Source organism: Cetorhinus maximus, chromosome 13 (assembly GCF_964194155.1).
Source record: "Cetorhinus maximus chromosome 13, sCetMax3.hap1.1, whole genome shotgun sequence".
NCBI classification, from domain to species: domain Eukaryota; kingdom Metazoa; phylum Chordata; class Chondrichthyes; order Lamniformes; family Cetorhinidae; genus Cetorhinus; species Cetorhinus maximus.
The window spans coordinates 96,247,680-96,274,613 of record NC_135891.1 but is presented as its reverse complement, the minus strand read 5'-3'; the positions used below and the strand labels follow the sequence as shown (position 1 = coordinate 96,274,613).

Below are 26,934 nucleotides of genomic sequence, written 5' to 3'. Positions count from 1 at the left end.
TTTTTTTACCTTTATTACATTTTTCAAAGCTTAAACTAATCTCCCTGAGGCACCTCCGTACCTCAGGGAGATTTCTGCGCTCTTCCGCGCGCATATGCGAAAGAACGCAGGCCCCAACTCGGAATCCCCCCCACCCGCACAGCGCTCATCGCTTTTGGGTATGCGTCACACTGGGCGGGCCTTAATTGGCCTGCCCACATAAAATGGTGGCGCGCACCTGATCAAGGGCGCCAATCGGGTTCGCGCTCGCCTCTGCACAGCCCCCCCGACAGGAGGAAAATTCAGCCCATGGAAGCTGCAAAGTATTGCTAGATGCTCGTTTCTCCCAATTATAGCTCAGGAGACCATTTCATCAATGCAATTTGCATTTATATTCTATTGAAAATTAAATAGCAAAGTAGATATTACCCACTTCAACAGGACAATTTAAATCTGACAACCTACATTTTCTTCAGCAATATACTGTAATCATAAAAACAATTTGTGACCTTAGTTACTTTTCAAAAGGTCCCTACATATTGTTAATGCAGTTTCTAAAAATATTAGCATTCCAATGCTAATAAATCAGTGTTGTATTTTAAATGATTTTCACATTCTGTTTTCCTTCAACAGTCCTGCAAATCAAGACAATACCAAAGTTGAAACATGCTGTTCTTTTAAAAGTGATCCCACTGTTCCAGGAGTTGATAAAGTGACTGTTTATAATGAGTTCAGAGACAATACTGAGAAAATCACAGCATTAGGAGCATATTCACTAAACCAAAACAGCCTTTATGTGAATGGTATGTACCGATTCAAATTTAGTGATCTAACTTCAAAAGCAAAATAAATACTGCAATCTTTGCAAAGCCTAAGCTTAAAACTAGTTGCATTCAAATAGTTTTTCATAGTTATGAACCATGCAACCCCAAAGCCCTCAGTATGACAAAAGACAAAAGAAAACATATTGGCAGCCCTGCCTCCAACTGATCTCTAATGATCCTCAAAGTTTTTATGCATCTGTATCCTGATTATCATGAGAGCAGAGATAACAAAGGGTTCAATGTATGTTACAGCTGGAAAATAAAAATACAGTCAGTCTCCTACTTTCAGGAAAAAATAACCAAATTGTGAATCCATTTGTAATCTTGAAAATAGTGCAATAACCTGTTCATTGACGCTCATTTTGGATTCCACCAGGGCCACTGAGTTCCTGACCTCAATTGAGCCTTGGTCCAAACATAGACAAAAGAGCTGAACTCAAGAGGTGAGGTGAGGGTGACTGCCGTTGACATCAAGGCAGCATTTGACCGAGTGTAGCATCAAGGGCAAAGCAGCCGCTTGATAGGAACACCTTTCACCAGCATTCACTCCCTCCACCACCGACACGTAGTAGCAGCAGTTTGTACAGTCTACAAAATGTGCTGCAGAAACCCACCAAGGTTGCTTAGGCAGTATCTTCCAAACCCACGACCGCTACCATCCTGAAGGACAAGGGCAGCAGATAGATGGGAACACCACCATCCGGATGTTCGCCTCCAAGCCGCTCACCATCTTGACTTGGAAATACATCGACATTCCTTAACTTTCGCTGGGTCAAAATCCTGGAACTCCCTCCCTAACAGCACTGTGGGTGCAAGTTGTTCAAGAAGTCAGCTCACCACCACCTTCTCAAGGGCAATCAGGGGTGGGCAATAAATGCTGGCCCAGCCAGCGAACCCCACATCCTGTAAATGAATTTAAAAAAAGGAGCCCTAGCCAAACTTAAGTCAATGGAAATCAGGAGAAAACTCCCAGGAGATCGCTGCAGGAGTTCCCCAGGGTAGTATTCTAGGCTCAATCATCTTCAGCTGTTTCATCAATGGCCTTCCCTCCAACATAAGGTCAAAAGTGGGGATGTTCGCAGATGATTGTGCAATGTTCAGCACTACTCGTGACTCCTCAGTCCATGTGCATATTCAGCAAGGCCTGGACAACATTCAGGCTTGGGCTGATAAGTAGCAAGTAACATTCACACCACACAAGTGACAGTCAATGATCATCTCCAACAAGCGAGAATCTAACCATCTCCTCATGACATTCAAAGACATCACTGAATCCCCTTCTATCAACACCCTGGGGGTTACCAATGTCCAGAAACTGAACTGGACCAGCCATATAAATACTGTGGCTACAAGACCAGGTCAAAGGCTAGGAATTCTGTGGCAAGTGACTCACCTCCTGACTCCCCAAAGCTTGTCCACCATCTACAAGGCACTTGTCAGGAGAGTGATGGAATATTCCCCAAACTCAAGAAGCTCGGCACCATCCAGGACAAAGCAGCCCGCTTGACTGGCATTCCATCTTCAACTGCCAGTGGCAGCAGTGTGCACCATCCACAAGATGCACTGCAGCAACTCACCAAGGCTCCTTTGTAGCATAAGGACAAGGGCAGCAGATGCATGGGAACACCACCATCTGCATGTTCCCCTCCAAGTCACTCACCATTCTAACTTGGAACTATATCAACGATCCTTCACTGGCACTTGGTCAAAATTCTGGAACCCCCTTGCTAACAGTACTGTAGGTGTACCTACACCACATGGACTGCAGCGGTTCAAGAAGGAGCACCTCACCAAGGGCAATTAGGGATGGGAAATAAATGCTGGCTTAGTTAGCGATGCCCACATCGCAGAAGCAAATATTTTTTAAAATTAAGACCTTCAATTATAAGTGATATTCTTGCTGAAACTGTGGTTAAGAGATTTACATTTCACATCTTAATTTCAGGTTATCAAGAATTGGAACCAACTACAACACCAACTATATCTTCACCTGCAGTCCGAGAAAGAGACTTGTCTTTTGAGCTTAACTTCACAATAATAAACAGAAATTTCACTGAAGCACTTAATGACCCCAATTCCCCTGAATATCAAAGCATTGTTGCTAATGTTACCAGAATGGTAACGATTATTTTACAGTCACTGTTTGAAATTTAAACTTGTGCAGAAAACCAAATGCAACAATTACTTTGTTTTCTGAGTGAACTGTTATTATGTTCTTAATATATGTATTGTTGTTAAAAATCTTTATGAATCTTCAACATTTTCTGTTAGATTTATAACATATTTTTTGAAAGTTATGCAATCTGTACTTACTATTGTACATGTTTTGCAGCTTAATGAGTTGTATAAAAACAGCTTTTTAAAGGACAGCTACCGCACCTGTAAAGTTACAGGACTGAGGTAAGATGGTTTACTTTGCATGTTAGGCTCTACTGAGATGAAACAAAGAAATTCCCTTAATAGATTGAGCACTTTAACAGAATCCAAATCTGATTTGTGAACTATGGGTGGAATTTTACGGCCTCGTCACGGTGGGAGTGCGGCCAGAAAATCCAGGCGGCAGGAGGGACTATAAAATTCCACCCTTATGAGATTATTACATACTAACAACTTACAGTTAAACTATTCCTTTGTGTAGCACAGATTTATAGAGTATAAGAGAGTTTTATGATCCACTATGCCTTGTGATCTGTTTCAAATGCGATGCAAAGACATGAAAATTTGACCAAGAATGTGTTCTCAAACTGTGCTGTAGTGTAAGATGGAATTCTAAATTTCTCCAGAGTACACTGCAAAATAAAGCAGTGAAAATTACAGATCAATTATTATGATATTTGTTGCACATGTACAAATATTTTGAAATTGAGGAGATATGTTGATTTAAACTTAACTTGATGTGTAGACAATTGTTATATATATTGGGCAGGATTTTCTGCCTGTTGGGGGGGAAGTTCAGGAGCGGGTGCGTGCGTGCGATTGGGGGCGTGCTGCCATTTTACCTGGGCGGGCCAATTAAGGCCTGTCCAGCGTGACGTCCGCCAGGGAGCACTATGCGCTCCCTCTGCGGGCGGGGGGAGATTCCCTGAGCCGGGAATGCGCTCTTTCGCGCATGCACACGAAAAAGCACACTCATCTCCCTGAGGCTAAATGCTGCCTTAGGGACATCGGCGCCAAATTCAAAAATGGTCAATGGACAAAAATAACATTTCCCTGACATGTCCCCTCATGTGACACTGTCACATGAGTTGGGACATGTCCAGCACTTTTATTCAAACTTTTTTAAATCCTCATGAAACCTCATCCCGCCCGTGGATGAGGTTTCATGCTTTTTCTGAAGCCCGCCAGGGCTCCTGGCCTTAAGGTTGGACGGGCAGGTCCATTAATTACTTCAATTAGTTTTATAATGGCCTCAATAGGCCGTTGACAGGTCAGTGGGCGCACAGCTGATTTAGCTGCGCCCCCGCCGACCTGAAAATTGAAATGACGCGGGGTGACATCGGGAGTTCTGCCCGACGTCATTTTACGCACTGACGTGTGGGGCCCGCCCCCCCGCACGTCAAGCTGAAAATTCTGCCCATTGAATCACTGAATCTTAAATAGTACATTAGTGCATTTTGGCCTGAATTTTACCCTGGGGGTGCGCCCGAAATCGGCCCAGCCGGAAGCGGACGTAAAACCTGCTCCTAGCTGAGATCGTGCTGTGAATGCAAACTTGCACTGGCTGGCCAATTAACGGCCAGCCAGCATGAAACGCGCCTGGAGAAAGGCCCAGCGCTGCCTTAGGGGATGGGAAGTGTGGAGGGGGTGGGGTGCCGACGTCACGGCAGGTGCTGCCTCAGGGAGCTGCACACCTCCAAATAATAGAGTAAAGCACAAAAATGCTGATAAAAATGCCCATGCAGCACAATCAAGCACCTGAAAGCGTACCTCATTAAAAAAAAAATCCCCAGCTATTTCTTTTTATTTTAAATCCTAACGGAGATTTTATCCTGCCCTTGGATGAGGTTTCATCAAAAATGTAAAGCCTGCCTGGCAAATTGGCTCATCCGCCAACCATAAGGTTGGACGGGCCACGAAAAGTCGCTTTCAATTGGGCCGTTAATGGGCTTAATTGTCCGCTTAATTGTCGGCGGGCGCGCACCAAGCGAAATATCATGCAAGTGCGCGATGACTTCAGGACGCTCACCCGACGTCATCTCGTCCGATCTGACACCCGTTGTAGTCGGGTGCGCGCCCACCCACGGGACGCAAAATTCTGGCCTGCGTGTGCGCTCAAGTTATTCGGCTCATTTAGGTTATAAATGGTTTCCTCCCACAATCAATTTTCCTCCTTTCTTTCCATTAGATTCGGATCAGTTAAATGTACCTGTATGTGTTACTTCAACCCAACTGCTGTAAATGAACCAGTTACAGGAGAACAAGTCAGAACAGAATTTGTCACCGGAACAAATGGAACAAACTTGCTTGGAAACATCTACCAGTTGCGAAATAACAGTTTGGCAGTGGGTAAAGTATCAACTTTAATTGTATTTATTTGTAAAGTTTCCATCATTCCATGTTGGTCATTAATTAATGCTATTCTAGGCTGGTTCATTATCCTGCATAAAGTAGACAGAAGTAATTGTTCTTTGGGGGCATTTGGTTGAGTTACTTAGTAGTGTTGAACAGGATTGGTTAGTTCCTATCAAGAGAGCCAAATCTCGTATTAATGAGTTACACAGCTTATTACAAAGGTGATGTTTATAGATGCTCATGGAGACACATCTGCTCATCAAGAGCAAGATTCTGAGAGAGCTTTCTAGCAATCATTAGTAATATCAATTTGTTTTTATCTTTTCAGGTTTTGGGATGTATTTAATTAGCAATAAACATTTGTGTTGTAAAGTTAGTTTTTTTCTTATAAATGTTAAGCCTGTCAACAACTTTTAAAAATAGCTTTCAAGATAATGTCATAACCAACATGATTTCTGCAAAATAGATGAAATGTTGAATTACATTTAATTGTAAAAAAAATGTATTTTACATGTTGCAATTTTAAGGAAAATTAAATTCAAAATGATTTTAACTGAGCATCTACAGAACAGCAGCAGTATAATGCAGGAGTCACTTATTCTTGGAAATTTTGAATTAACTCTTAACTTACACTTCCTGGTTCAGACTCTGCGGCCACAAAATTTACCTCCTTTGCCCCCGGTTTGTTAGTGCTCCAGGTGACATTTTACCTCCAAAATGGTGTCCATAGCACGCACTTCTGATGTGAGCCTCACCAGGTACTAATATCATTAGTGTGTTAGCGCACACGGAGAGAACATGTGGTGTAAAAAAAAAGAGTAGGCATATTGTGATGTCAGTCAATGTGTAGCAATGATTTGATGCCAGCACTGCCATTTTGGAGCTCAGTGGTCCAGCCAAGGCCCTCTCTTAACCTCATACTGCTGAACATGCATTCAGTAGCAGGAAGGAACACCCAGTAGCACTATTTAAAGGCATCAAGAACCACTGTCATTTGGTCGCTGATTGATTTCTGCTGACTGTTGCTGTGTTTGTAAAAGTGGTTGGTGGCTTCTAGAGTTGTCTAAAGCTACAAAAATCTACAGGGAGTGGTGTGTGGGCATTTGCCTTGGAATATGGCATGACAGGAAAGATATGCAGTGGGGACACAGAACAGGCCAAGCTATTCGAAGAGGAAGGAGGGGAAGAAGAGCCGTCAGCAGGAGGCCCTAATCACTAGGGTGTTCAGGGAGCAATTCTCCCACCTGAATCACTGTGAGGAACAGTGTATCAGACATCTCAGCTTCACAAAGTCTTTCCTCATTGAAATCCATCAGGAGCTTCAGCCTCAATTGCAACCTCAGAACAGGGCAAGGGCAGCACTGCATTTGACTTTTCACACAATTTCAGAGTCAAGAATCTTTCCAAAGCAATCTTCTATTATTTGTGAAATACTGATTGGCAAACGTTTTCTTCCATACGTTTATCTGAATTCATTCAGATAAAGCCAAACAAAGGATATTCCTTGAACACACACTTTGGGCAGAACTTAATGCCCTCTCCTGTGGTGGGTTGATGGCAGGGGGCATTTAATCAGGCGGGAGGGTGGTGGGTGGGGACCCTGCTGCCTTCCCACCTCTGTCCCAATAAAGGCATGGCGGGAAGACCCGTGGACAGCCATCCTGCCCTGTCACCAATTGAGGTCCTTAAGTGGGAAATTAATGCCCACATAAGGGCCTCATCTCACCTCTGCTGGTATTAACACAGTGTGGGTGGGTGACTCGCCGTGAGAGCCCGAAAAGCAAATCCTTTCGAGGTTGATTGTGGGCTTCCAGGGAGGTCCCTCATTCAAAGGTCCTCAGTGCATGATCAAGGCATCTGGCATTGGCAGGTGGGGCCTGCTGAGATACACTCCCTGCGCTTTCTGCCACATCCCTCCCCCACCATGAGCCCCTCCCACTATCACTCACCTGTGCCTGGATCCCTCAGTGATCCTAGGCTTCGGGTGGGTATAGTACCAGCAGCAGCTCTCACCTCCCCAGGCGTGCTGCCTGCAACAACAGCTGGTGGCCTCTAACTGGCCAGCAGCTCTCAGAAGACGGGACTTGTGCTTCTGGGGTCCTTGATCCCGGTGAAGTGCCTGAGTGCCTTCCCAAAAAGAGGCAATAGGGTCATGGTATGGCCCCGTCATCTCCATTAAATACCACTCTTCCAGTGGGGAACCTTGCTCAGAGAATCAGGACTAAGTTTTGTAATTCTGGACAAGATTTTGCCCCTGACGTAGGTTGGGAATTAAGATAGGCATCCGGGTGCGTAATCTTATACCACCAGTAGCATGCTGGCTTGCAGACACCATCCCACACCCAAGCCATTTTCAGAAAGGTTGTTTTGGGGGTGGAATGGCTACCCGCCTGCCAGCGATGGGTAGCTTGTTAAGGTGATTAAAAAACCAATTAAGGCCATTTTCAGAAGCCAACTGGAAAATTCCAGTCAACCTGTGGGATCCCTTGGCGTCAGGAGCACAGTGGCTGCTGAGGAGGCCTCCACACAGCAGACTGGCATCCAGTGTACTAGGATGACTTTGAGGCTCCTCTCCTCCCACGACCACCACCCCTCCCCAAATCCCCACCTGTCTGGCCACAGCTGTAGCTGCAGGGCACCCTATAGTGTTTTCCCCTCCATAGTGGTAGTCCTGCAGCTTTGACCGCTTTTTTAAAATTAAAATTCTTTAGAAGTGCTGAGACAGCATCTCAAGATGGAGGGGCCTCCAATTGACCCCTCCTGCTTCAAGAGCCCACCCAACATCTTTAATTGGATGGTGAGGCAGCTCTCTGACCACTAATTGGCTAATCCAGGCAAAATCAATGTTGAATGACTACTGTAATGGTGCAAGTTGGGACCCGCATTCAGCCCGGACATAGGGAGTCTCGACCCATAATGGAAAATCCTGTCCTCTATCTCTGACTCCAATTCCCTTTAACTGGCCCCACTGGAAGTTCAAGATTGCAGAATTACCCCAGGTAGTTCCAAAGCCATTAGCTAACTGGGCTAAACACTGCACACTCGTTTAAATTATGATGCATCACAGGGAGGGACAAATTATTATTCAATTACATTTCACTATTAATTGTTTTGTATTTATTTTTTGCAGAAGCTAAAGCACCAGTCTCCACTGGCAGAATAGAAATACCATATTGGGGAATCATACTGATCGTGCTGGGCATACTGCTCATTCTATTTCTGTTATTCCTCTTATGTTTATTGGTAAGTATGTCCCAGTTTTCAATATTGTGCAGGTCCTCATTGCAGAGCGGAAGTCTAGAAATGTGCAGCATATAATGGAAAATAATCCGAGTGTATGACCAAGGCCAGCATGGAGGCATACTTATGATCATTGATCAATGCAGTCACAAGGATTGTCGTCAAGGTTTATTTGAACATTATATTCTGTATTTAACATAACAATCTGTTGGTTGTTCTTAAGAAGGAGTAGGTTATTTCAAGAAAAGCCCGGGCCCTGCTCGCTGACACTTAAAATGATGTGTGGTGGCGTCGGGCATGTGTCCCAGTGTCACCGCGCGTCATTCAGATCTTCAGTTCAGCAGGCGCGCACTGGAGTTGGCTGTGCGCCCGCCGAACTATCAAAGGCCTATTAAGGCCATTTAAATATCAATTAAAATCCTTAACTGAGCTGCCCGTCCAACCTTAAGGTTGGTGGGCAGGCTAAGAGCCCAGGCGGCCTTCGCATTTATCATGAAACCTCATCCACGGGCAGGATGAGGTTTCATGAAGGTTTTAAAACTGCACCACAAGACCTCCCAATCAACATTAACAGCACCTCCCAAATCTTTAACTGGCTTGAATGAGCAGTGGATGTTGAAGTAATGACAGAAACCTATTCTTGATAACTTTTGTTTTCACATGGAAGAAAATTTGGAACAGCCTTAAATCTGTGATCCTTGATATTCCAACGTTCAAGCTTTTTAACACAGGTCCATGAACTTTAGCAGCAAAGGGCTGAATTTTTCCATGGGCGAGAAGGGGGCGAGGTCCACTCGCCGACGCGAAAATGACGCGGGATGATGTCGGGGGTTCCTCCCGACGTCATCCTACCCCATTTAAATATTCAGGAAGGCAGGGGCACAGCAAAATCAGCTGTCTGCTCGCCGACCTGTCAATGGCCAATTGAGGCCATTGACAGGATAATTAAACCAATTAAGGGACCTGCCCATTCAACCTTAAGGCTGGTGGGCAGGCCAGGAACCCCGGCGGGCTTCTGAAAATATATGAAACCTCATCCACCAGCGAGATGAGGTTTAATGTCGGTTTTAAAAAAGTTTATTAAAGTTTTTGTGTAATTTATTAACATGTCCCATCTCGTGTGACATTGTCACATCAGGGTGATATGTTAATGATTTTTTTATTTTTCTATTTCTAAAGTTTGAAAACCTTTCAGCGATCTCCCTGAGGCAGCACTTTGCCTCAGGGAGATGTGCGCTTTTTTGCGCGCATGCGCGAAAGAGCGCAGTCTCACATTTGGGGAATCCCCCCCTGCCTACACAGGAAGTGCATAGCGCTTCCTGGCGGACATCACGTTGGACAGGCCTTAATTGGCCCGCCCACTTAAAATGGCGGCGGGGCCCGCTCCTCCGGTGGGGATCGGCTCCCCGCCCACCGGAGATTGGGTCGGGCCCACCCGCCCGACAGGCAAAAAATTCAGCCCAAAACATGTGAATTTTAAAAATTGCAGGGAGCTGCATTGGGACAGCTCCCTGTCATTGTCCTGCTGCCAGGGACGTTTCCCAGTGAAGTGCTGCAAGCAGACCAACTGTATACTCCACAGAAGTGGCAGCTGATTTCCATAATCAAAGGTCCAATTAAGCACCATTTTACATAGTTGCTGGCATTGTGTGAATGGCGGAGTGGCCCCCACCATCTCGGGAGGCCACCAGCTTTACGGAGGCAGCCTTCCAGCAGCAATCCAGGAGGCCATCAGAGCCAGAGTCTCCATACCCCACAGAATGAGCCGAGGGCAAGAAGGACAGCCCCCGGAGCCCTACTGATTCCACCAAGCGGAGCTTGCTCTGTGATTCCTCCTCGACCATCTGAAATTTAATTTTTAATTACCTGTCTGAGGGCACCTCCGTTTTGAGGAAGCCCAAGGTCTCCAACTTGCCCAAGCAGTGCCCACCTTTCCTGGGTGCGTTGCTGAGGCTTCAGGACTGCAGGTCCTCTGTTTGGGTCAGCAGCATCAGGAGGAGCCTGTCTCTAATTGAAATCTCTGAGCCCATCCCACTGCCAGCAAGTGCAAGCTTGGGATCCGCTTTTTACCCTGATGCCAGGGTCCTGAAACCCATGGTAAAATTCAGCCCATGTATTTTGTATCACAAAAAATTGTCCTTCAGCTATTCAATTTTAAAAATGCAACCTGCAGAATATAGTACAATAACCTTTATTTAACAAAGCAAACTGTAAGATAGAGAGAGAAAGGCAGTTCACAGTGACAGACACAGATAATGTCACAGAATTTTATCTATATATATAATGGTGAAAATTGAAATATCTGATATTTTACTAACATAACATTTTAATCTTTCAGATTGCATTATGTCTAAAAAAGAAGTATCATGGATCCTATGACACATTACAAGACCCTGCAGGTGTCTACTTTCCACATCAGAAATACTACTGATAAAAAATATCACATATCATGCAAATTATGGAGCAATTAAAGTAGAAGAACATGACTATATTTATTTAGTTATTATGTCGTATTGGGCTCAAAGTTGAGGATGTATACTTTTCACTGAAAACTAATTCTGCCAAAAAGAATCCATAATAAAATAGAAACAGTGATAATTACAAATATTAGGCAGAAATCATGGTTTCAATCAGTTAACTATTTTAAAAAGAAAGGAACTAAGTTGTGATAAATATACGACTTCAATAGAAACTTAAATAACTAAATTAGATATATTGTACCATTCAAAGATTTGCCTCAGACTTGCAGATCTTTTTTGTACTGCTTATTGACTCAGTGTAAACTACCTTATAACTAGGAAGTAATCGCCTAAGGTGTTTTATTGTTGTGCTGTCATTGCTCATTTCACTTTCCTTATTAGTCATATTCCAATAAAAGCATATAGACTTCAGATGTTCTATATTCTACAGGGATACATTTATAAGTTGTCTTGGAGCATGGCACACAAGGAATAGTGGAATTCCTAATGTTAAACAAGACACTGTCAAAAGTGTCAGAAAGTTTCTGAGTCATAGGTTACTCATGTAAATCAGTTGCATTAACTTATTGCCACCAGTCTGACGTCTTCCACATTATTTCAGATGTTATATTTATCAATTATCTTTACACAGACTTCAAAGATAATAACTATTACTGTTGTGATCTAAGAATTCCATTATATATTTATAATAGAATATGTAAAATAATTTAGATGACATTATAAATCGACATATGTATTTGTATAAACTGTATTTTTCTGGGATCTGAAAATTTACAAAGTACCCTATTTTTGTAAGTTCTGGCATCCAAGAATAAACTATGCTTTGTAACATTTCCTTATTTTGTACCATTGCAAATATCTAGTTCATAATTCACATATGTTAGAGTATAACTAAGTTTTAGGTATATAACTTTTAGGTTGGAGGTTAAAGTATTAAATGTAAGATAAGCAGACAATCCTGATTGATAAACTGATCATCATTCTGATGTCAATGCAACTCAAACTTGAAGGTAATTATACTTAAAAGCTGATCTTTGTTTATCTTACAAGGTCAGAAGGAGAAGTGTAAACACTTAAACAATCGATGACCCATCTTTAAACCTTGGGTAGAGCCATGACATCCACAATTATTTGTGCAAGGAATATGTATGTATGGAAAATTATGGGGAGAAATTTAGCTCGTTGGGCAGGCGTGCGCCTGACCAGACTGAGCATAAAATGACGCGTGATGATGTCGGGCGAGCATCCCGACGTCATCCCACACATGAGCGATATTTCGCTCGGCAGGTGCGCACCGGAGTTGGCAGCACGCTAGCCAACAATTAAAAGGCCCATTAAGGACCTTAAAAAGGTAATTGAAAGAAATTTTTCACTACCCATCCAACCTAACAGTTGGCGGGCAGGTGAAAAGGCCAAGCAGCCTTTGCATTTTTTAGGAAACCTCATCCACGGGCAGGATGGGGTTTCCAACAGCAAATAAAAATAAAATAAAAATTTAAAAATTTTATTTATAACATGTGCCTGCTCGTGTGACAGAGTCGCATGAGGGGACATGTTTTATAACATTTTAGAAATTTTTATTTTTTATTTTGTAAAACGTTCATCTCCATGAGGCAGCTCTGTGCCTCAGGGAGCTTTTCTAGTGTGCACCTGTGTGCATGTGCGAAGTTAGTGCTCGCCCTCCTCCCCCCTCCCCCCCCCAACACAGGCAGCGTTGAGCGCTGCCACTCGCGTTTCATGCTGGGCCTGCCAGCATGAAATTGTAGTTTGGCCCCAATTGCGGACGGTAGTCGGCATCCCAATTGCCCCCGCCGAGCCTGCCCGACGAGGGAGAGATCCTCCTCTATGTAGGTATGTTGTCAGATGAAGAGATTGGAGCAGTTGGTCAACAAGGAGGTCCCTTAATAAGGACAGGAAGTCTGGAGAGAGGGCAATCGCATCCATTAGCAATATGGGCTACAAGGAGTAGCATTGAAGATAAAATAATTCATTTTCATTTCCGTTTGAGAACATCCCAAAGCATGCCATCTTGTTATAGAGATAGACTGTGGGAGTTGGGAGGTTCTTTTGTTTAATTTATCTGGGTGTTTTCTCAGAAAGCAGGTAGTTGCTGTTCTGCTTTAGTGCAGGCTCCATCTCACTGACAGGAGAGAGCAAACTTTCTCGTTCACTGCATGGAATGCAGTTAAGACCCAATCTCAGTTTGGAACTCGTGAGGGGAAAAGAAGCTGGAAGATTTCCCTAGTTTGAACCGAGAGGAAGAAATCTATAGTACAGCAATCTTGTAAATCGGGCTCCAGCCATCTTGCAAGCTTGATGCAGAAATAGAGCATATCAAAGCTATCCTGCGAGACAATGGCTGACCAGGTTATTTCTCACTGTATATTGCATTAACTTGCAAATGGGCCAAAGGCCACCACTTTGGGACCTGAAAAATTCCTGGTCTACCTGAAATTTCCCTGGAAAGGCAAAGTAACTCAGAAATCTGAATGACAGGTTAAGCAAGCCGTTTCATGCCACTGCTATGCAGTGGCTTCACAATTTTCCACTAACAAAAAGACTGATTCAAAGATCCAAAATTCGATCTACTACACAATCGAGCAATGGTGCGATGCCAGGACCCAGTGATTGGCTGATCGAATCAAACTGCACGTTTCTTTGGTTCATAATAAGCAGAGTACAGACTGTACTCAAACATCCTTGCATAACCCAAAACAAAACGTCTACTGTTAGATGTGATTCTGCAAATGGACATGCTGAACAATACTGAGTGCGCTAACAACCAATTCAAGATAATGAGTTGAGCTTGTAACGTGGCTCATTTATGCTTGCTAGAAGCGACATACATTCATTCACAAGGACCCATTCTCTGCAAACAAAAGAAATATGTTCAAGCCTTGTGCCTTTTTTTGAATTACCTTGGAGTTTGGGGAGCCTATACAAGAACACAAAAATTAAGAGCAGGAGTAGGCCATTCAGCCCATCAAGATTACTCCATCATTTGAGAGGGTCATGGCTGATCTAGTTGCAGTCTCAACTCCACTTTCCTGTCTGCCCCCATAACCATTAACTCCCTCATTGATTAGAAATCTATCTAACTCAGCGTCAAGTATATTCAATGACCCAACCTTCACTGCTTCCTGGGGAAGAGACTTCCATAGATCGTCGGAAGGAGAAAAAAAGTCTCCTCTCAGCCTTAAATGGGAGACGCCCTAATTTTTAAACTGAGTCTCTGAGTTGTAGACTCCCCCACTTGGGGAAACATCCTCCCAGTATCCACCCTGTCAAGTCTCCTCAGAATCTTAAATGTTTCAATAAGATTACCTCTCATTCTTCTAAACTCTAATGTTTATAAGGTAAACCTGTTCAATCTTTCCTCATGAGATAATCCCTTCATCCCAGGAATCAGTCAAGTGAACCTTCTCTGAACTGCTTCTAATGCAATGATATTCTTTCTTAAGGAGACTAAAACTGTACACAGTACTCCAGATGCAGCCTAACTAAGTCCCTGCACAGCTCCAGCAATACTTTCTGACTTTTAGACTCAATTCCACTTGCAATAAATGTCAATAATCCATTTGCCTTCCTAATCACTTGCTGTATCTGCATGACAACTTTTTATGATTCATATATCAGGACACCCAGATCCCTCTGCACTGTAGAGCTCTGCAGTCTCTCTCCAGTCAAACAACATATATTTCTAGTCTTCTTGCCAAAGTGGACTAGTTCACATTTTCCAACATTATGCTCCATCTGCCAAATTTTGCCCACTGACTTAACCTATCTAAATTCCTTTGTGGACTCTCTATGTCCTCTTGAAAACTTACTTTCCTACCTATCTTTGTGTCATTAGCAAAGTTAGCTACCATACATTTGGTCCATTCATTCGACATTAATATAAATTGTAAATAGTTGAGGCTCCAGCACTGCTCCCTGTGCACTCCACTGGTTACAGCTTTCCAACCCAAAAATTACCCATTTAGCACTGCTCTCTGCTTCCTGTTAGCTAACCAATCCTCTATCCTCATGCTAATATGTTACCCCCTACCCTATGAGCTCTTATTTTGTGTAGTAACCTTTGATCTGGCACCTTATCAAATGTCTTTTGGAAATCCAAGTACAGCATATCCACAGATTCCCCTTTATCCACCGTGTTTGTTGCTTCCTCAAAGAATTCTAATAAAAAAGTCAAACACGATTTCCTTTTCACAAAACAATGTTGATTCTGCCTGATTGTATTATGATTTTCTAAATGTCCTGCTATTACCTTCTTAATAATGGATTTTAACATACTTTCTATGACAGATGTTAGGCTAACTGCCCCATACTTTCCTGCTTTCTGTCTCCCGTCTCCCTCGTTCCTTCGACAGAGGTGTTACATTGCGATCTTCCAATCTGCTGGGATCTTTCCAGAATCTAGGGAGTGTCAAAAGATCACAACCAATGCACCTACTATCTCTGCAGCCACTTCTTTTAAGACCATTGGGTCCAGGGGACTTTAGTTCTAATAGTTTTCCCAGTACCTTTTCTCAAGTGATTGTGATTGTTTCAATTTCCTCCATCACCTTTACCTCTTGATTTTCAAGTATTCTTGGGATGTTTTTTGTGTTGTCCACAGTGAACACAGACACAAAATACATGTTCAACGCATCTGCCATTTCCTTATTTTCCATTATTAATTCCCCAGTCTCACCCTCTGAGGGACCAATGTCACTTTAGCTACTCTTTTCTTTTTAAGTACTTGTAAAAACTCTTACTACTTTTTATATTTCTAGCTAGCTTTCTTTCAGACTCTAAATTATCTCTTCTTATTGGCCAGAATTTTCATGTTGGCATGCGGGGGCAGACCTGGTACACTGACACATAACCGATGCGCGATGACATCGGGCGTGCATCCCAACGTCACCACGCATCACTCAGATCTTTTGTTCAGCGGGCACGCACTGAAGGTGGCTGTGCGTCCACCAAACGGTCAAAGGCCTGTTAAGGCCATTAAAAAACCAATTAAACTAATTATCAATGCTGCCCGTCCAACCTTAAGGTTGATGGGCTGGCGAAGAGCTCAAATGGCCTTTGAGTTTTTCAGGAAACCTCATCCACAGGCGGGATGAGGTTTCCTGAAGGTTTTATTAAATAAATAAATATTTTTTCCATAATTCATAAACATGTCCTAGCTCATGTGACATTGTCACATGAGGGGACATGTCTGAATTTTTTTTTTGCTCTGTTTTTCACTGTTTCACAATGAAATTAATCTCCTTGTCGCAGCACATGCACGAAAGAACGCAGGCTCCGACTCTCCCTCCTCCCCCCGCCCACACAGGTAGCACTGAGCACTTTTGGGTGCACGTCACGCTTGGCGGACCTTAATTGACCCGTCCACGTAAAATGGCGGCACACAGCCATTCGGCTCCGCGCCCGCCATGCCCACTCCCGACCAACAGGCCGGCCCGACAGGCAGAACATCCTGCCCATTATTTCTACGATTATTCTGAGCTGGTTTCTAACATCTGTCCAAACTACCAACCTACCACCACTCTTTGTAGCATTTGTACGTTTTTCTTTCAATTTGATACTATCCTTAACTTGAAAGCAAAATACTGTGGATGCAGGAGATCTGAAATTAAAAACAAAAAATGCTGGAAAAACTCAGCAGGTCTGGCAGCATCTGTGGAGAGAGAAACAGAGTTAATGTTTTGAGTCCATATGACTCTTCTTCAGCATTTTTTGTTTTTACTATCATTAACTTCGTTAGTTAGCCATCCTTCATATCCTTCACATTAAGTCTTTCTTTCTCCTATTGCTTTCTCCACAGTAATGCCCTGGTCAATCACAATTTGGCATTCTTACATTTGTCCTGATGAGTGCAAAATGAAAAGCTTCGGCAACCTGTCTCCCTTTTCAGCAATATACAATAAAGTTTGTTTTGGTTTAAAAGTATGATCTCTTGCAATATAGCTCTGTCAGTTAATCACCGGGTGTTCAAATTTCTCTTTAAATGTTAATGGTCCCTAGCAAAATCTTAACAGTATTTATGTTTTTAACAGTATCCTTATGTGCAGAATATTATTGAATAAACCACATTAGAATTATATATTTTCTTCTATTAAAATTGATGGTACTCAGGATAACAGTCCATTGCCCTTCCACAAAGGCATTAGTTCCAGGATAACCCACAGTGCAGCCCATCTGTGACAAAGCCCTTCAGCTAGAATTGGAGCAGACAGAAATCCAGCTGCTGGGGCAGGGCTAAGAGGCTTGCGACACTGGTGTAGCCACAAGCCTCCAGCCTCATGGAGCAGAATTTTCTGCCTACAGGGTGGGCGGGCCCAACCCAATCTCCGGCGGGCGGGGAGCCGATCCCCGCCGGAGAAGCGGGCCCTGCCGCCATTTTAAGTGGGCGGGCCAATTAAGGCCCGCCCAGCGTGACGCCCGGCGGGTAGCGCTATGCGCTTCCTATGCGGGCGGGTGGGGGGATTCCCCAAATGCGAGAGTGCGCTCTTTCACGCATGTGCAGGAAAGAGCGCACATCTCCCTGAGGCTAAGTGCTGCCTCAGGGAGATCGCTGGCAGTCGTGGAAACATTAAAAATAGAAAAAAAAAAATCCTTAACATGTCCCCTTCATGTGACAATGTCACATGAGTTGGGACATGTTCGTAAATTTCACTAAAACTTTATTAAACTTTTAAAATCCCTACGTGAAACCTCATCCCACTGGTGGATGGGGTTTCATGTTTTTTTCTGTTCCCCGCCGGGGCTCCTGGCCTGCCCACCAACCTTAAGGTTGGATGGGCAGGTCCTTTAATTGTTTTAATAATCCTGTCAATGGCCTCAATTGGCCATTGACAGGTCGGCGGGCTCGCAGCTGATTTTGCTGTGCCCCCCACTTCCTGAATATTTAAATGGGGCGGGATGATTCGGGGTTCCCCCCAACGTCATCCTGCGTCACTTTGCGTGTCGGTGAGCGGGCCCCACCCCCTGCACACAAACAGCAAAATTCAGCCCATGGTCTCCTGGGGTAGCTAAAACAAGAAGAAACTTGTGGTTTTTTCAATAATATGCTAAACTGCATAGGGTGCACTTCCTGCCCATGCACAGTTGTAGTGCCTGTAAGATTGACTTGGACTTATGTAATGCTTTTCATAACCACCAGACATCTCAAAGTGCTTCACAGCTAATGAAGTACTTTTTGAATTGTAGTCACTGTGGTAATGTAGAAAATGTGACAACTAATTTGCGCTCAGCAAACTTCCACAAACAGCAATGTGATGACTGGATAATCTGTGTTTTTTGTGATGTTGATTGAGGGATCAATACTGGTTAGGACACCGGGGATAAATCCCCTGCTCCTCTTAAAAATAATGCCATGGGATCTTTTGTGTCAACAAAACAGGCAGATGGGCCATGGTTTAATATCTCATCCAAATCTCATCCGTGCTGCGCTGGAGTGCCAGCCTTGATTTTTGTGCTCAAGCCCTGGAGTGGAACTTGAATCTGGAACCTTGTGATTTAGAGGCAAGTGTGCTACCATCTGAGTCACAGCTGTCACAATAATAGCCTAAATTTTCCAGTATCATCAGTGATGAGGCGCAAGTTGGGAAATGCACATCTGGACTCTGTAGAGGTCCTGGTGCTTACACATGTGGAATTTGCCCAGAAAGTTTAAATTCTGATGATCTGATTTCTGCTGCTTGGAGCCTCCATGAAAGTCTCTGCCCTAAGCTTAGTGTCAGAGACTTGGAACAGATATGCAGGACTTAACTAAATACTTACCCTTGAAATGTTACGCTGGCTAATACATGGTCTAACTCATAGATTAGCCAGCATAACTCAACCCACCCCTCCCAATCAACCACCTGACCTGACCCGACTCCCCGCCAGACCACCTGACTACCGCCCCCCCACCCCCCCCACACCCCGGCCCCCCCAACACACGCACAATCCCCCCCCGGCTACCCGACTAACCTCCTGATCCAACCACTGACCAACCCCCTGACCCGAGTACACCTCGACCACCCGACTAGCCCTGACCACCCAACTACTCCCCACCCGACTATCCCCCCCAACTCAACTACTTCCCAACCAAACCACACTCCCAACACCCAACTATCTCCTGACCCAACCCAATTATCCCCTAACTGACCATCTAACTGACCCCCCAGCCGACTACCCCCTCAACCACCAGACTACTCCCTCCTATCCAACTTTCCCTGACCCCCTGACCCGACTATCAGCCCAACCCAACTTGACTCCCCTCCCCCACCCCACCGCCCCCCAACCCACCTCACCACTTACCAACTCACTTACTGAAGACTTGGACCTTATAAAGACTTACTGAATACGGGAGCTACTGTCATAAAAGGTGGGTGTGTCCTCCCTTCTTCTGTCTCTTCTTGCACCCGACATTTTTCCCCAGAGTGACTGCGTTGACCCTTCAATGCTTCAGCCGGAATCAGAAGTTCCGGCTGAAAAACGCTAAAAGGGTTGGGTCACAGAAATTTTTGCAGGCAGCGTCAATGCATGCAGCATCATTGTTGCCTGGAAGATCTGGGCTAATCTGACGCTGCCTGCAAAAATTTCTGTGACCCAACCCTTTTAGAGTTTTTCAGCCGGAACTTCTGATCCCGGCTGATCTGGGCTAATTTGTATTCATGACATAGCCCGTATATCTTAATAAACTACATACTATGCTAATCCCCAAGTATAGTCTTTCCTCAACCCAATACATTTACTGTTTATTCTTCATTAATTTATATTCTGCTATATTATGAAAAACTATGCCGAAAACTCATTAATATACCTTCCACTATATTCAGCCTAGTTTTATCATAAAAACACCGAGATAAACTTGAACTCTCCTCAACACTAATATTATAAACTCAACCGAGATGAAAAACTGGGCATGCATGGCACATGCAACATGAGACGAGTAACCAAGCGCCAATGTGTGCATGCAAAAAGATGCCTTCACATCAGCATCAGGAATTACAGTGGCCAGGATTTTCCGGCCCTGTCATGGTGGGACCCACCGTGGGAGATTCAGTGGCCCAGATAAAAGTCCATTGACATTCAGTGGGACCAGACGATCCCAGTGGCAGGCGGGGCTGGAGAATCCCGCCCAGTGTTTTAATAATGTTGCCACATCTAATCAGATCCTCCAATCTAAGCAGGACTAGATCAAAATGATTAATAACTTCTGTTAATGCCCATCCATTCAGTGCTGTTTAAATGACATTACAATTCTTATGCCTACTCAAAGTACAATCAGTCAATCAGTCAGTTCCCATCCAGGAAAAGCTGAGAAGTACCTGATAAAAGCAACTGGCAGAAGCCCAGCATCACACATCTTTACCTTGCACAGTGCAACTTCCCCAGGTGCAAATGAGAAAATTGGCCCCTGATTTGAACAATGGGCTTCCTTTAAGGAGGAGTTGGTCCAGATACAATCTCAGCTTGCGTGACAGCTAGCTGAGTTTGCACAACTTCAATGTGAGCTTTCACTGCAACACCTAGCTTCTGTTTGTGGTGCAATGGAAGCTGAGTCATCCACCACCAGACACATCATCATGGATGTGTAAGCAAGTGTTCCCATGGAGTTGGCCAACACTTCCACAATGGGAAAGTCCTGTGCCAGACTCCTTCATGCTCCTTGACATTGACATTGCAAGCTGGCCTGCCAATGCACCAAGCATTTTGTGCACATACCCATCGGTCCTCTTCTGTACATGGCACCTTAGTTCTCTACAGCAGAACCTGCTCGACCTTGCCCTCCAGTTAGTTGGAACTCTTATCCCGCCAGCCTCCATGACAACATCACTACAAGGGTTGCAACAGTCAATTGGAAGGATAAAATACCAGCTTCTCAGAGCAACCAAGGATGGACAATAAATGCAGCCTTGTCCTCATCCCAACAGCCAGTAGCTGTTAAAAAAACTTACATAATTAGAAATGCAGCACTAACATATTGTCCAGATATCAAGGAGGAGGTTTGGAGGCCATTACCATTCTATCACTGAGAAGGACAAGAGCAGCATGTGCTTGAAAACAACATCCCTCCAAGTTACACACTATCCTGAATTAGAAATATACTGCTGTTCTTTCACTGTAGCTGGATCAAAATCCCAAAACTCCCTTCCTAACAGAACTGTGGGGGTACCTATACCAAATGGACCACTGGGGTTCAGGAAGGCGACTCACCGCCACTTTCTCAGGAGCAATTAGGGATGGGCAATAACCACTGGCCTCATGCCAAAATCGTCCAAATCACATGCACAAATAAAATAATATCTAAAAAAAAGACATTTTGTCTAAGCTTTTCATCTTGCACTCATCAGGACACTCGCAAGAATATTGCCATTTGCTCACCATGGAAGCTTGATGCTGAAATAGGGCACAAAGATATCCTGTGGGATGTCTACCCTGATCAGATCATTTCCAGCTGTATATCATACAAACTCATGAACGGGCCTAAGGCCGTCACTTCCAGCCCTGAAAAGTGCCCAGTCTACTTCAAATTACCTTGGAAGGCCAAGGTATCTCAAAAATTTGAGCAACAGGTGAAGCTAGCTGTTTCACGCTGTTACTATGCAGTAGGAACACGAGTGGTATTCGCCACTAACAGGGTGCCGCCATCAAGCCAAAAAGGTGTTCCGCCTATCACACAAATGAGTAATGTGTTTCATGAATTTCAGTGCCAGTGTGATGCTGGGTATGTAGAGCGTATGTCCCAAAGACTGGCAGATCATATCAAAGAGCACGTCCATTCCACTGTTTGCAACAGGCAGGGTACAGACTGTACCCAAATAAAAGCAAAAAACTGCAGATGCTGGAAATCCAAAACAAAAACAAAAATATCTGGAAAAACTCAGCAGGTCTGGCAATATCTGTGGATAAGAGCACAGTTAACGAACGACCCTTCAATAGAACTAAGTAAAAATAGGTGAAATATAAGCTGGTTTATGGGTGGGTCGGGGGGGGGGGGGGGGGGGGTGGGACAAGAAGAGCTGGATAGAGGGCCAGTGATAGGTGGAGATAACCAAAAGATGTCACAGACAAAAGGACAAAGAGGTGTTGAAGGTGGTGATATTATCTAAAGGAATGTGCTACTTAAGGGTAGAAAGCAGGATGAGCAAGGTACAGATAGCGCTAGTGGGGGTGGGGTGGGGGGAAGGGATCGAAATAGGCTAAAAGGTAGAGAAAAAACAATGGATGGAAATACACTTAAAAATAATGGAAGTAGGTAGGAAAAGAAAAATCTATATAAATTATTGGAAAAAACAAAAAGGAGGGGGAAAATCAGAAAGGGGGTGGGGATGGAGGAGAGAGTTCTAAAATCATTGAACTCAATATTCAGTCCGGAAGGCTGTAAAGTGCCTAGTCGGAAGATGAGGTGCTGTTCCTCCAGTTTGCGTTGAGCTTCACTGGAACAATGCAGCAAGCCAAGGACGGACATTTGGGCATGAGAGCAGGGTGGAGTGTTGAAATGGCAAGCGACAGGGAGGTCTGAGTAATGCTTGCGGACAGACCGAATGTGTTCTGCAAAGTGGTCACCCAATCTGCGTTCGGTCTCTCCAATGTAGAGGAAACCGCATTGGGAGCAACAAATGCAGTAGACTAAGTTGAGGGAAGTGCAAGTGAAATGCTGCTTCACTTGAAAGGAGTGTTTGGGCCCTTGGACGGTGAGGAGAGGAGAAGTAAAGGGGCAGGTGTTGCACCTTCTACGGTTGCATGGGAAGGTGCCGTGGGAGGGGGTTGAGGTGTAGGGGGTGATGGAGGAGTGGACCAGGGTGTCCCGGAGGGAACGATCCCTGTGGAATGCCATCGGGGGGGGGTGAAGGGAAGATGTGTTTGGTGGTGGCATCATGCTGGAGTTGGTGGAAATGGCAGAGGATGATCCTTTGAATGCGGAGGCTGGTGGGGTGATAAGTGAGGACAAGGGGGACCCTATCATGTTTCTGGGAGGGAGAAGAAGGTGTGAGGGCGGATGCGCGGGAGATGGGCCGGACACGGTTGAGGGTCCTGTCAACCACCGTGGGTGGAAAACCTCGGTTAAGGAAGAAGGAAGACATGTCAGAGGAACTGTTTTTGAAAGTGGCATCATCAGAACAGATGTGACAATATTATTATTATTATTATCATATCCCTATCTCCAACCAATATTACCTTTGAATGCAGCTCAAGTGAATTAATTGACATGTACTTTCCAGTGGATATATAAAGCTAATTAAAGCTGCTCTTGTCCCACCCCAAGGAAGAAGGAGGACATGTCAGAGGAACTGTTTTTGAAAGTGGCATCATCAGAACAGATGCGACAGAGGTGAAGGAACTGAGAGAATGGGATGGAGTCCTTACAGGAAGTGGGGTGTGAGGAGCTGTAGTCGAGGTAGCTGTGGGAGTCGGTAGGCTTGTAATGGATATTGGTGGACAGTCTATCACCAGAAATTGAGACAGACAGGTCAAGGAAGGGAAGGGAAGTGTCAGAGGAATCATAGATGTAGGTGGGAAGGGACTGGACAAGGGGAGAGAGAATGGAGTCAAGATAGCAAGAAATGAGTTGAATGACAAGGGTAGTGCTGTTGTTGTCTGGCGCACTGGCCTCTACCTCGCAGAGGCTGAGCATCAACTCGCAGACACTTCCTCCTAACTCTCTCTGGATCATGGCCCCACCACTGAACATCAAGCCATTGTTTCCAGGACTGTTACTGACCTCATCTCCCCTGGAGATCTTCCTTCCACAGCTTCCAATCCGATAGTCTCCCAACCTTGGACGGCCCGCTTCTACCTCCTACCCAAAATCCACAAACAGGACTGTCCCAGAAGACCGATCATGTCAGCCTGTTCTTTCCCCACGGAACTCATTTCTTGCTATCTTGACTCCATTCTCTCTCCCCTTGTCCAGTCCCTTCCCACCTACATCCGTGATTCCTCTGACACCCTACATCATATCAACAATTTCCAGTTCCCTGGCCCCAACCGCCTCCTTTTCACCATGGACATCCAATCCCTCTACACCTCCATCCCCCACCGGGATGGTCTGATGGCTCTCCGCTTCTTCCTCGAACAGAGGCCCAAACAATTCCTATCCACCACTACTCTCCTCCGTCTGGCTGAACTTGTTCTCACACTGAACAATTTCTCCTTAAACTCCTCTCACTTCCTCCAAATAAAAGGTGTGGCTATAGGTACCCGCATGGGCCCCAGCTATGCCTGTCTCTTTATGGGGTATGTGGAACATTCCTTGTTCCAGTCCTACTCCGGCCCCCTCCCACAACTCTTTCTCCGGTACATCGATGATTACTTCGGTGCTGCTTCATGCTCTTGTCTGGACCTGGAAAAATTTGTTAAATTTGCTTCCAATTTCCACCCCTCCATCATTTTCACATGGTCCATGTCTGACACTTCCCTTCCCTTCTTTGACCGCTCTGTCTCAATTTCTGGTGATAGGCTGTCCACCAATATCCATTACAAGCCTACCAACTCCCACAGCTACCTCGACTACAGCTCCTCACACCCCGCTTCCTGTAAGGACTCCATCCCATTCTCTCAATTCCTTCACCTCCGTCGCATCTGTTCTGATGATGCCACTTTCAAAAACAGTTCCTCTGACATGTCCTCCTTCTTCCTTAACCGAGGTTTTCCACCCACGGTGGTTGACAGGGCCCTCAACCGTGTCCGGCCCATCTCCCACGCATCCGCCCTCACACCTTCTTCTCCCTCCCAGAAACATGATAGGGTCCCCCTTGTCCTCACTTACCACCCCACCAGCCTCCGCATTCAAAGGATCATCCTCTGCCATTTCCGCCAACTCCAGCATGATGCCACCACCAAACACATCTTCCCTTCACCCCCCCCCAATGGCATTCCACAGGGATCGTTCCCTCCGGGACACCCTGGTCCACTCCTCCATCACCCCCTACACCTCAACCCCCTCCCACAGCACCTTCCCATGCAACCGTAGAAGGTGCAACACCTGCCCCTTTACTTCCCCTCTCCTCACCGTCCAAGGGCCCAAACACTCCTTTCAAGTGAAGCAGAATTTCACTTGCACTTCCCTCAACTTAGTCTACTGCTCCCAATGCGGTTTCCTCTACATTGGAGAGACTAAACGCAGACTGGGTGACCGCTTTGCAGAACACATTCGGTCTGTCCGCAAGCATTACCCAGACCGCCCTGTCACTTGCCATTTCAACACTCCACCCTGCTCTCATGCCCACATGTCCGTCCTTGGCTTGCTGCATTGTTCCAATGAAGTTCAACGCAAACTGGAGGAACAGCACCTCATCTTCCGACTAGGCACTTTACAGCCTTCCGGACTGAATATTGAGTTCAATAATTTTAGAACTCTCTCCTCCATCCCCACCCCCTTTCTGATTTTCCCCCTCCTTTTTGTTTTTTCCAATAATTTATATAGATTTTTCTTTTCCTACCTACTTCCATTATTTTTAAGTGTATTTCCATCCATTGTTTTATCTGTACCTTTTAGCCTATTTCGATCCCTTCCCCACACCCCACCCCCACTAGGGCTATCTGTACCTTGCTCGTCCTGCTTTCTACCCTTAATTAGCACATTCCTTTAGATAATATCACCACCTTCAACACCTCTTTGTCCTTTTGTCTGTGACATCTTTTGGTTATCTCCACCTATCACTGGCCCACCATCCAGCTCTTCTTGCCGCACCACACCCTCCCCCCCACCTTAAACCAGCTTATATTTCACCTCTCTTCTATTTTTACTTGGTTCTGTTGAAGGGTCATTCGGACTTGAAACGTTAACTGTGCTCCTGTCCACAGATGCTGCCAGACCTGCTGAGTTTTTCCAGGTATTTTTGTTTTTGTTTACAGACTGTAGCCAACCAGCCCGTGTTCGCAAAACTCAAAACAGTGTCCAACATTAGATGTGATTCTGTGATTGAACAACATTTGCTAAATAATCCTCAATGTGCTAAGAATTACGCAGACACCCAATTTAAGATTGTCAGTCAGGTTCACAGTGTGGCGCATTTTTGTGTACTGGATGCTACATATATTAATACACAAGGCCCTGTTCTTTGCAGACAGAAAGAACATATATACACATTGTGCCTTTTTCAGCTAAACAAATTAACTGACAGCCTATTGCTGATTCATTCCTTGAGACAGTGTCTTGACCAGGTTGCCTGGTTTAAAATTTCAAACAATGCTTGGCCTGTTAACTGTCAGTTGCCATTAACTGGTGTATTCTCCATGGCAATGCCTCTACCAATCAGAATCCAGTTGCCAACGAATTACCACTCTTTTATCATACTGTATAAAGTTGTCGCTTCCCCTGACATTGGTGTTCTTGCAATTGTCAAGATGAAAAGCTTTGACAAAATGTCCTTTTTCAACAATACTCAAGTTCTGTACTATGAAACGACTATAAAAAATAACTAGTTGTCTCTGAGGTGCTGTAAACAGAGTAAAGCACTGCATTCATTTTCAGGGTTATAATTCTGAGTTTTATGAATTCGCTTATTTGTTTAATTTCCTATGGTTTGATTTCTTGGTGGTTAAATGACTGCTCAGCAACACAAGTGCAAAATAAGCATCACTGCATTCAAGTCCTTATTGACCATGTTCCAGTTCCTAGACCACCAAAATCATGTTGACTGAAGTCATGGGGTGGAATTTTATGCCCTCACCTGTGGCGCATTTGGTGGCAGGGAGGGCATTTTATCAGGTGGGAGGGTGGTACCACTTTACATCTCCACTCAGATTAACTCCGTGGCGGGAAGGCCCATGGACAGTCTTCCTGTTCCGCTGCCAATTGAGGATGTAAAGTGGGCAATTAATTCCCAATTAAGAGCCCCATCCCACTGCCGCTGGCATTAACTGAGGGAGCATGACAAGCAAACAGCGTGGGGTTAGTTTTTTTTATTCTT

General features: G+C 44.7%; 1 protein-coding gene across 1 annotated transcript in view; it reads left to right on the top strand.

Moving 5' to 3' along the window:
- Positions 1-11,868, top strand: part of LOC144688859 (mucin-16-like) — a 36,708-nt gene extending 24,840 nt beyond the window's left edge. Inside the window, exons 16-21 of the mRNA XM_078555853.1 lie at positions 613-782; positions 2,749-2,921; positions 3,136-3,203; positions 5,149-5,309; positions 8,446-8,558; positions 10,894-11,868. Of these exons, the coding sequence (XP_078411979.1) occupies positions 613-782; positions 2,749-2,921; positions 3,136-3,203; positions 5,149-5,309; positions 8,446-8,558; positions 10,894-10,986 (778 nt within the window). The 3' untranslated portion in view covers positions 10,987-11,868. The remainder of the gene's footprint in view (positions 1-612; positions 783-2,748; positions 2,922-3,135; positions 3,204-5,148; positions 5,310-8,445; positions 8,559-10,893) is intronic.
- The last annotated feature ends 15,066 nt before the right edge of the window (positions 11,869-26,934 follow it).